General features: G+C 47.2%; 1 protein-coding gene across 2 annotated transcripts in view; it reads right to left on the bottom strand.

Moving 5' to 3' along the window:
• The window catches only part of LOC106600234 (capping protein, Arp2/3 and myosin-I linker protein 3), a 50,134-nt gene that overhangs the window by 2,177 nt on the left and 36,738 nt on the right, over positions 1–11,219 (bottom strand). Inside the window, exons 16-37 of one of the 2 annotated variants that reach the window (XM_045714798.1) lie at positions 10,947–11,051; positions 10,417–10,486; positions 10,235–10,316; positions 10,016–10,112; positions 9,867–9,921; positions 9,261–9,433; positions 8,738–8,806; positions 8,296–8,389; positions 8,003–8,101; positions 7,672–7,791; positions 7,392–7,505; positions 5,403–5,578; positions 5,125–5,212; positions 4,756–4,878; positions 4,595–4,661; positions 3,735–3,907; positions 3,044–3,123; positions 2,814–2,933; positions 2,459–2,639; positions 857–1,367; positions 502–628; positions 162–399 (exon numbers count right to left, since the gene is read on the bottom strand). In XM_045714798.1, the coding sequence (XP_045570754.1) occupies positions 162–399; positions 502–628; positions 857–1,367; positions 2,459–2,639; positions 2,814–2,933; positions 3,044–3,123; positions 3,735–3,907; positions 4,595–4,661; positions 4,756–4,878; positions 5,125–5,212; positions 5,403–5,578; positions 7,392–7,505; positions 7,672–7,791; positions 8,003–8,101; positions 8,296–8,389; positions 8,738–8,806; positions 9,261–9,433; positions 9,867–9,921; positions 10,016–10,112; positions 10,235–10,316; positions 10,417–10,486; positions 10,947–11,051 (2,962 nt within the window). The remainder of the gene's footprint in view (positions 1–161; positions 400–501; positions 629–856; positions 1,368–2,458; positions 2,640–2,813; positions 2,934–3,043; positions 3,124–3,734; positions 3,908–4,594; positions 4,662–4,755; positions 4,879–5,124; positions 5,213–5,402; positions 5,579–7,391; positions 7,506–7,671; positions 7,792–8,002; positions 8,102–8,295; positions 8,390–8,737; positions 8,807–9,260; positions 9,434–9,866; positions 9,922–10,015; positions 10,113–10,234; positions 10,317–10,416; positions 10,487–10,946; positions 11,052–11,219) is intronic. The other variant, XM_045714799.1, reaches the window with a different exon arrangement.

Below are 11,219 nucleotides of genomic sequence, written 5' to 3'. Positions count from 1 at the left end.
CAATACAATATTCATAGCCATTGATCATTTTTGGGACTGCATGCGCATTTTTATTTACATTTGAGTCATTTAGCAGACGTTCTTTTCCAGAGCGTTATCAATTATCACTACAATCATTTCTTAATAAAACCACCTTCAGTGAAATTCCATCATAGTGGTACCTTGACAACCAGCATGATCAGGAGATTCAAACACAGGCTTGGTAGAAGCAGGAGGCACAGGAGGAAGGCTTTTCTTCTCATTAGTCCCTTCTTCTTGACTGACAGGAGCTTTAGACAAATCAAAAGAGGGCTTGGCAGAGGCAGGTGGAACAGGAGGTGTGGTTTTCTTCTCATTGGTGGTTTCCTCAGGCGGGGTGACAGCAGGCTGTGTCTTTGGAGAGGTCTTATCTTTACCAGGCTGTGGAGATAGATTGTGTCTGTCTCAATGACTTAACAATACATACAAGCAACAAACAGCGATACAAAAAACGAGGAGACACAAACGGACAAACAGACACACCTTTTCAGGAATGGGGGACGCTGCCCCTCTGCCCCTCTGTCTTTCTGCACACCCTCACGTCTCTTTTCATTATTCTCCTCTTCTACCCTGTCTCCCTCTATCCATCTGATGCCATCAGTTGATTTCTCTACAAAGAAAAAAAGTGTGAAACAAAAGTGAAATTGTAATTCTGTAACAACTCTATATCCATATTCTAGCACATGCAGTAGCCGGAGCCAAATGCGACCGACCGGCTCAAATTGGTCTTATGTAGCAAAATTTGAAATTGTGTTTTTTACATTGGATAAAAGTAGAGACTCAGAGCTACTTAATACACTTCTAGTTAATACACCTCTTGTTATTTATGTTGCAGTACCGGAGCTTCCCTGCAGGTGTCTCTGTTTAATGCTGGCCAGGTTGGGCTTGCTGCTTTGAGAAGGGGGTTCTGGTTTCTGTCCACAGGGGGCACCCTCCTTCCTGTTCTCCATGGACTCCGTCCCCTCTGTCTCCTTTGTCCGTCTCTCCACCTCCGTCTGTGTGTCTGTCTGAGTGCTGGGCATCGGCAGGTCCTGACTGACTGGCTCTGTCTGTCTGTCAGTCTGTCTGTCAGTCTGTCTGTCAGTCTGTCTGTCAGTCTGTCTGTCAGTCTGTCTGTCAGTCTGTCTGTCAGTCTGTATGTCAGTCTGTATGTCAGCCTGTTTGTCTGTCAGAGAAGCGGAGGACATTGCATGTCCATTGGCACGGGACTCTGTCTGGGTGTCTGATGCAATCTGTGGGTCCTTCTGTCTGTCTGTGTCTCTGTCCACTGGTCTGATCTCAAAGCTACTGTCTGAGTCCTCGTCTTCTGCTCCGATACAATTGTATACCATCCCGATCAGATCTGAAGGCTGGAAGGTAGGAGAGAGACAGAGTGAAGAGAGTAGATTGTAAGGCTTACATTGTGTCATATATGCAATTTTTACTATTTCATTTTAATTTTACATGGTGGGTCACCATTGACACCAGGGTCTCATTTACAAAGGAGCCCTGCGAACATGAACATACACAATTTAATACAAATAATGTAAGATAATAATATAAATACAAGATTAATCAAAACAAACACAACTCTCACATATCACCTTGCTTAAACTCAGTCTAAACTGTCCAATGGAGACCAGCAAGTCTAATGTCAAGGTGGCCTGAAGGCTATTCCATGAGCTGGGGGTATAAAAACTAAAAGCATTCTCATGGAAATTCTACACATGGGACACTCGAAGTCAATCTTAAATTAATCATTGTTCATTAACAGTTAACAGGAGAGGTTTCAACAAACTGGATGCCATAGTACACATCTGTCAGGAGCTCTACCGAGGCAGTCCCGTTAGTCCTCTTATATACTGCTGGCAAGTTATATTTACAAGATTTAGCTTATTCATCATATATAATTAATTCATCATTAACGTTTGCTTCATTCATGTGACCGACCAATACTGGTTCATAACATGTGACAGACCAATACCTCAGGGGGCTTCTTCTCTCCAAGCTGAGACCTTAAAACTGAGATATCCTTTTGTTCTCAAAACAAGGTTCTGGGCGTACTGCCAAATTACAGATACTGACAGTGAGGATTCGTTCAGTCTCTTACATGAACACAGCAATTGGTTATTAGAAAAGCACAAACATAAAATGTTCCATCACAGCATTTTTTCCTAGGTCAGTGGAGACCCGCAGGACCTCCAGAACCATCCAGTCCAGAGAGTGGGTCTGAAAATTGCTGGATCTCCAATTAATACATGAGCTGAGTAGGGGAGTAGTAGGGGAGTCTCTGAAGAACCGCATTACATTCTATGTAATAGATTACATAGAATGTAAAAGCATGTATGCTGTACTGTGATGCATTTTGTAATGAGTGGGATAGACAAGGAGATGACTAGTCAGGTAAAACTCCTGGCCCTATTCATGAACTAGGGACAGACCTACAGTGGTACGTTCCTACCTGTCGCTGTGTGAGGCAGTGGGGGCTGGGCCTGGCCCCCCTCATCCCATGCAGTGGTGTGCCCTGAATGGGCCTAGGGGACGGCATCATCCTCCCATTGGCTCCTACCTCAATGATGGCCTCCCCCTTCCCATGATCCTTAGGGTGCTGAATCATAGAGTACACGTTCTCTGAGCCACTACTGAGAGACAGAGAGAGACAGAGAACGAGACAGAGACATATTATAAACTGATAAACTGACAATAAACAATTATTAAATAGTTGTTGTTAACAATTTATAACAAGGACCTGTAATCATATATTCGTCAATAAATCAACTAAATGTGTGCATGACTTTTCAGGACTCCCTCCGTACTCTGTTTCCTGATTGGAGATGGTGGAGTTGCGATTCTTGCGGAACCCGGAGAAGATCGACAGCACACTGCGTCTCTTCTTCCTCCTCAGGGACTGAGCTTGATGGAGTAGTGACAGCTGACTGGTGGGGAGAGATAAAGATATGGGTAGCTGGGTCACTGAGAGTGCATGTGTGTGTGTGAGTGTGTGTGTGTGGGTGAGTGTGTGTGTGTGAAATTGTGCGTAGCCTACCTGTCAGGCAGGACTCTCTTGGTAAAGAAATCAGGCAGTCCATCCTCCAGCATGTTGACTCCTCCGTTCTCTGAACAGTGCTGAGAGGACGGAGATAATAGGTTTACACTACAGCCACCAACACAAATTCTGCTGTCACACTGAAACTACTGCCGTTCTATCATGTGCAATTATCATGTATCATGTACATACACCCTACTCCCTATACAGTGCACTGCTTTTGACCAGGGCCCATAGGGCTCTGGTCAAAAAGAAGCGCACCATATAGGGAAAAGTGTGCCATTTGGGACGCAGCTGAGGAATCTGATATGCTGCCAACAGAGAGATGCCTTGGGGCATTGTGGATTGGAGAACGTGATAAACGAGTGAGTCATGAGATAATGCGACAGATTCACAGTCATAAAGAAACCTATTTTTGGAATGCCTCTGGCATGAAAAACCAGGATGACTAAAACTGAGAGGTGAATAGATTTGTTTGGCTCAGAGGCCTGGTCAACCCCTACCCCCTATGTACTGAAGTTTAACCAAAATGATTGGATAAGTATTGTATTTATCACATTTCACCCAGCCTAGTGGGTAAGTTTGAACTTTCAACTTGACCAGCTTTCAGATCTGTATGAAGTGCTTAGGGGGCTAAGGGTTGATTTGGGATTGGGTCTGGCTCTTCTTTTACAGGTCAGAGTTGACTCACTGTTTCCACGGGGACTTGACCTCGACAGTGCCTTCGCGGGGGCCGTGGCCTGACCTGTGTCACGTGGCGCAGTGGTGCACCCTGGGTAGGCAGGGTGTACAGATCCTCCCATGATGCTGAGCGGGATAGGGGGCCAGAGTGAAGCGGGGAGGAGGTGGGATCATCACCAAGACCTAAAAGGGAGGGAGAGAAGATAAAAGTTGGGTCAAATTCATGTTAATCGACATAAAATGCCCTGCATGAAAACCTTATTATTAACTTCTCTAGAGTAGGGGGCAGTATTTTGACGTCCGGATGAAAGGCGTGCCTGTAGTAAACTGCCTGCTACTCGGGCTCAGAAGGTAGGATATGCATATTATTAGTAGATTTGGATAGAAAACACTCTGAAGTTTGTAAAACTGTTTGAATGACATCTGTGAGTATAACAGAACTCATATGGCAGGCAAAAACCTGAGAAAAATCCAACCAGGAAGTGTGGAAATCTGAGGTTTGTAGTTTTTCAAGTGATTGCCTATACAGTATACAGTGACTTAGGGTTCATTTTGCACTTCCTAAGGCTTCCACTAGATGTCAACAGTCTTTAGAACGTTGTTTCATGCTTCTACTGTGAATAGGGGGGGAATAAGAGCTCCTGGAAGTAGATGACAGAGAAAATGACATGAGCTCAGTGGCGCGCGCTTACATGAGAGTTAGCTGTGTTCCTTTTCTTTTTTGAAGACAAAGTAATCGTCCGGTTGGAATATTATGGAAGATTTATGATAAAAACATCCTAAAGATTGATTCTATACATCGTTTGACATGTTTCTACGAACTGTAATATAACTTTTTTGACTTTTCGTCTGAACTTAAGGTAAGCTCACTCAATCTGGTTGACACTGGACGAATCCTTCTGGTTCTGGAGCTACGTTTCTTGATGGCGATGGTGTCCTAGTAAGACACAAGGGAGAGGAAAGGCAACGTGATAGAGCAATGGAAAAATGCACTCGTACACGCACACATATACACCTGCCCACACACTTACGATGTTCATGCCCAGGCCTTCCTCGTCGGGGAAGTCCAGTGAGTCTGTGATTCTGGATTGTCTGATGGTGCGTCTGCCTGTCCCTGCGTCATCCAAACGCTTCACCTGGGACACCTGACACAGCTAAGACAACAGAGAGACATTTACAATACTATATTACTGGTCTGACACAATGGGAACTGGCCTGGTCTGAGACTATGCTCACTGGTGTGAGATGGTGGGGAGATGAAACTGAGATTGAACAAGTTCTGTTCTAGAGGTACACAGAGATCACAGAGGTACACAGAGGTACACAGAGGTCACAGAGGTACACAGTGCATAGAGGTAAAGACACATCGAGCACAGAGAGAGTAGTGTGTGTGTTAGTACTAGGGTTTTGTGAGTGGTGTAGAGCTCCTGAAGGATCTGATCCACTATGGAGTTGGTCAGATAGGAGACCACCGACAGCTTCACGTCCCTGAGGGTGAAAGATAAAAACAGAGAACGAGAACGAGAACGAGAGAGAGAGAGAGAGAGAGAGAGAGAGCGAGAGAGAGAGAGAGAGAGAAGGGGGGGAGTGAATACTTCCTTCAAATTCTCTATTCACAACCTTCTCTTTAGTCTAGACCCTTCTCATCCCCTCCCTCTTTTTTTCCTCCCCCTCTTACTCCAGGGCTCTGTTGATGTCCTGTGCCGCTCTCTCCATCAGGGCGGTGCGGATGGTGGAGCGAGGGATGGAGACGCGTTCTGAGATGGAGGAGAGCGGAGGGTTGAGTCGCTCAGCTGAGGAGGAGGACATGGGACACAGCTCCCGACACAGAGACACCATGGAGTCCACTATCACCTGGGAATGATCAGTCAATAAAGCCATCAATGTGTTATTCCCTCATTCAATAAGTCCTGTCTACAATAAGAATCACAGTACCCATATTTCCTTATCAGCAACCTTGGCCAGGTCTCCTGCCAAAGAATGTATATATATATACACTGCTCAAAAAAATAAAGGGAACACTTAAACAACACAATGTAACTCCAAGTCAATCACACTTCTGTGAAATCAAACTGTCCACTTAGGAAGCAACACTGATTGACAATACATTTCACATGCTGTTGTGCAAATGGAATAAACAACAGGTGGAAATTATAGGCAATTAGCAAGACACCCCCAATAAAGGAGTGGTTCTACAGGTGGGGACCACAGACCACTTCTCAGTTCCTATGCTTCCTGGCTGATGTTTTGGTCACTTTTGAATGCTGGCGGTGCTTTCACTCTAGTGGTAGCATGAGACGGAGTCTACAACCCACACAAGTGGCTCCGGTAGTGCAGCTCATCCAGGATGGCACATCAATGCGAGCTGTGGCAAGAAGGTTTGCTGTGTCTGTCAGCGTAGTGTCCAGAGCATGGAGGCGCTACCAGGAGACAGGCCAGTACATCAGGAGATGTGGAGGAGGCCGAAGGAGGGCAAAAACCCAGCAGCAGGACCGCTACCTCCGCCTTTGTGCAAGGAGGAGCAGGAGAAGCACTGCCAGAGCCCTGCAAAATGACCTCCAGCAGGCCACAAATGTGCATGTGTCTGCTCAAACGGTCAGAAACAGACTCCATGAGGGTGGTATGAGGGCCCGACGTCCACAGGTGGGGGTTGTGCTTACAGCCCAACACCGTGCAGGACGTTTGGCATTCGCCAGAGAACACCAAGATTGGCAAATTCGCCACTGGCGCCCTGTGCTCTTCACAGATGAAAGCAGGTTCACACTGAGCACATGTGACAGACGTGACAGTCTGGAGACGCCGTGGAGAACGTTCTGCTGCCTGCAACATCCTCCAGCATGACCGGTTTGGCGGTGGGTCAGTCATGGTGTGGGGTGGCATTTCTTTGGGGGGCCGCACAGCCCTCCATGTGCTCGCCAGAGGTAGCCTGACTGCCATTAGGTACCGAGATGAGATCCTCAGACCTCTTGTGAGACCATATGCTGGTGCGGTTGGCCCTGGGTTCCTCCTAATGCAAGACAATGCTAGACCTCGTGTGGCTGGAGTGTGTCAGCAGTTCCTGCAAGAGGAAGGCATTGATGCTATGGACTGGCCCGCCCGTTCCCCAGACCTGAATCCAATTGAGCACATCTGGGACATCATGTCTCGTTCCATCCACCAACGCCACGTTGCACCACAGACTGTCCAGGAGTTGGCAGATGCTTTAGTCCAGGTCTGGGAGGAGATCCCTCAGGAGACCATCCGCCACCTCATCAGGAGCATGCCCAGGCGTTGTAGGGAGGTCATACAGGCACGTGGAGGCCACACACACTAATGAGCCTCAAATTGACTTGTTTTAAGGACATTACATCAAAGTTGGATCAGCCTGTAGTGTGGTTTTCCACTTTAATTTTGAGTGTGACTCCAAATCCAGACCTCCATGGGTTGATAAATTGGATTTCCATTGATTATTTTTGTGTGATTTTGTTGTCAGCACATTCAACTATGTAAAGAAAAAAGTATTTAATAAGATTATTTCTTTCATTCAGATCTAGGATGTGTTGTTTAAGTGTTCCCTTTATTTTTTTGAGCAGTATATATATATATCCATCCATCTATCTATCTTTTAATTAATCCATCATAGTCTAACTCTAACCATGCAGGGGGAGAGGAGTGTTGAGTGGCCTACCTGTAGCTCCTTGTCAGCAGCCTTGGCCAGCTCTCCTGCTAGAGAGTCCAGTTTCTGTCTGACAGGCCCGTCCACTGAGAGAACATGGGCCAGCTCACACAGAGATGGATAGAGCTGAGAGGGAGAGAGGGAGAGAGAGGAGCTTAGAATATTTCAACACACATACATATGCATATTCAACGCACACACACACACACACACGCACACAGTATAGCTGAGAGAGACAGAGAGAGTGGTTTAGAATATATAAACACGCATGCTTACGCACACGCCAACTTACCGCACGGGAGTTTCTGGCCTCCTTCAGGACCTGTCTGGCAGCCTGCAGCTCCTCTCCTTCCTCTGAGCCTCGGAGAGCACACACCTGCTGCTGCACACGCACACACAGCCGCTCCATCACCTGACACACACACACACACACACACACACACACACACACACACACACACACACACACACACACACACACACACACACACACACACACACACACACACACACACACACACACACACACACACACACACAGCCGTCAGTCCGTGGGGTTTTGACTCGAAGACTGTCTTTCTCGCCAAAATTACACAGTTTACATAAGCACACAGTATTTGTACCTGTTCAGCAGTGCTGGTGACCAGGCCTTGGTGCAGACGAAGAGCCTGTTTCTGAGAGAACCTCTGGGTCTGGTTGTTCCTCAACAGAGCACGCTGGATCTGATGAACAAAGTCAGAGGGATGGGAAAGGAGGAATGTTGGAGGTGAAAGAAGACGCGCAACAGAGAGAAGAGAGGGTTTGACGAAGCAAAGTGAACAGGGCAGAAATATGAACACACGAGAGATGGATATGAGATAAGCTGCTGACAACAGTCATGATGTCATGGTGTGACATCACACCCCAGGTGACCCACCCTGGTCAGCGCTTGGTCAATCTTCTCAGGGGCACTCCGGTAAGCCTGTGTGACATCATTGAGGGGGATGGACATGTAATGCAGGGTGAAGTTACTGTCAAGAGAAAAAGAAGAGAGGAAAAAACAAGAAATCATTACAAATCGATACCTTTTCGATTATAGTTATGAGTAATTGCCTTTAACTAGTAAGGAATGGAAATGCTTGATGCAGTAGTGGCTATCACTCTAATGTCTTCTCCTCTTTATGCGAATCCTTGCCACTAGAACTTAAAACAGGCAGCCCTGCCTCACAAACAGGTCAGGGTGCTGATGAAACACTGTGCAACGACTGCAAGGCAAGCTCAGAGATATACGTCTCTTGTCTTTTGACTTTTATTCATGTCCCTCGTGTTCAAGTTTGTTTGAGTGAGTGGGTGTGTGTGTTGGGGTGTGTGTGTCTCACTGTTCCAGGGCCCGAGCCACATCTTGGAATCCTGTAGCCGTGGTGTTATTGCGATCCCACGTCACACTCCTTAGAAGGATCAAATTGGAGGAAGGAAGAAGGAGAAAGAGAGAGATAGATAAAAGGAGAAAGGGAGAGATCATTTGAATAATAATTGACTTGAAAACTAAAGCTCACATTCATGACACCTGTCAAATTGCAAATTCAGAATTGCACAGCATGAATAAGCAAAGAAGTGCTTGTACATTCCAAGTTGCACTGTGTTCATTACAGAGTGTATTGAGAGATGTAACACAACCCCTATAATTACATTATCACTGCATTAACTACAGCAAAGCAACTGTATAATGAACTTTCCCACATCTCTCAGTCTCTCTTTTCCCCCCCCTCCCTCCCTCCCTCCCTCCCTCCCTCCCTCCCTCCCTCCCTCCCTCCCTCCCTCCCTCCCTCCCTCCCTCCCTCCCTCCCTCCCTCCCCCCCCTCCCCCTTTCGCTCCTACTTTCCCTAGCTCCCTCTCTCTTACCTGAGTGTAGTGTTGATCTGCAGGGCTTTGCTGAGCATCTTAGCCCCCGCATCCTCCAGGCTGTTCCCACTCAGGTCCACCTTGCGCAGGCAGGTGTTGCTGCCCAGAGCGTTCACCAGCACTGTGCCCCGAGAGCGTAGGCGCGAGTCCGCCAGAGAGAGGGACTGCAGGGCCTGAGGATGGAGAGACGGAGAGAGGGGGTGAGAGGGAGAAAGGGGCAAGAGAGGATAAGGGCTCTCAAAACTGAAGTGAATTTGTAAAGTGTGGGTATATGTGCGTGCGTGTGTATGCGTGTGCATGTGTCTTTGAGTGCTGTATGTTTGTGTTATGTTTGTGAGTGATCAGCGTCAACAGCGGTAAATAATTGAGCGAGCTCGTCATGGTGATGGTGCATCTGCGCTGAGAGAGAAGCCCAGAGCCGAGAGAATAAAGCACGTCCCAATGAATCATTCACTAGGGCTGGAGAGAACATACTCACTGCGTAGAGTATGGCAGTGAGTGGGTGAGAGATGGGAGTACATAAACATACCTGGATCGTACGTGTATGAGTTTGTGTGTGTGTGCGCGCGTGTCTCAGTGTGTGTTCACGTGCATTATGAAACTCACACACTCTTCCTCCTGCACTAACTGCACTAGTTTCTGCAGAATTTCATCCAGCACCCTGCAGACACATAATTGCCACTGTTAGACAAAAGACACATCTTCCCAGTGCGTATTTCTTTACGTGCCTGTGGAGGACGGATTACTGTCCCTACCGGCCCTTGATGTTGAAGTTCTTGCCCAGCAGCAAGTGTTTGAGGGAGGGGTGTCTGGAGAAGGCTGGGATGACCCCTAGCAGATCAGCATCCAACCCTGAGAGACACATATGCACAGTATATCAGCTAATACATATAAACTGGCGTTTATGTTAGCCCTGAAATTATTCATAAGACTGTGGCATGCGTAGGGAAGCGAAAGGTACAAGGGTCACTCACCGTTGTCTGAGATGTCCAGACTACCAATACAGGCCACTCTGGGAAACAGCTCCTGGAGCACCCCAGCACCAGCAGACCTCAACTGAGAGAGAGAGAGAGAAGAGAGAGCGAGAGAGAGAAGACTAAATCAGTCAAACGGAGAGACAGGAAGGCAAGGCAATTCAGACAGACAGGCGCCGTACCTCACAGCAGCTGAGGTCCAGGTGTAGGTCACTGATGTGAGGGTTGGAAGACAGGCCAAGGAAGAGAGCTCTGAGAGAGGCAGAGATGGAGAGATGGAGCGAGAGAGGAGGTCAAGAAAGGTCAATGCATACCAAACTCATTTCAAATTGTTTTCTTAATTACCGTGACGGATTTTTTCCATCAACTTCCCTAACAGGAAACCATGTGGATTTCTATTCACACACACTGAGGGGTGTTACAGCAATCTTAAAAGATGTGGGAGAAAAGTAGTTTAGAGATTCCTAGAACTACTTGGCCAAGGACCAGTAAGTGCTTCAACTGAAACACAGGAAGCATGGTAAAGTGCTACACACAAAAAAAGACACCTTGATAGGGAGATTGGATTTACCAACAAAACACCTTTGACAATACACACATGTTAAAGAATTCATTAAGTGCAGGTAAATAAAGGATGGACTGACGTCAACTGAGGTAGTCGAGCGTGAGTCCGACATTTTGGGAAGTGGCCAGAGCGGAGTCCCTATCTCACCTCAGAGTGTCCGGAGGGAGCTTCATAGAAGACAGGTTGACGTGCGTAAGACTGAAGGCTGAACTGAAGAACTGCCTGAAGACAGGGAGAGTCTCCCTCACTTTCCTGAAAGAGAGAGAGAGCGAGAGGGAGAGAGCGAGAGAGAGCACGAGAGGGAGAGAGCGAGAGCGAGCGAGAATGAGAGAAAGAGTGGAAGAGAACCGGAGGGAGAAATAGAGAGAATGTAAGATAGAGAGAACGAGAGCGTGAGAGACAGAGATAGAGACAGAGTGG

This window comes from Salmo salar, chromosome ssa03 (assembly GCF_905237065.1).
Source record: "Salmo salar chromosome ssa03, Ssal_v3.1, whole genome shotgun sequence".
NCBI classification, from domain to species: Eukaryota; Metazoa; Chordata; class Actinopteri; order Salmoniformes; family Salmonidae; genus Salmo; species Salmo salar.
This window is presented reverse-complemented; position numbering and strand designations above follow the sequence as displayed.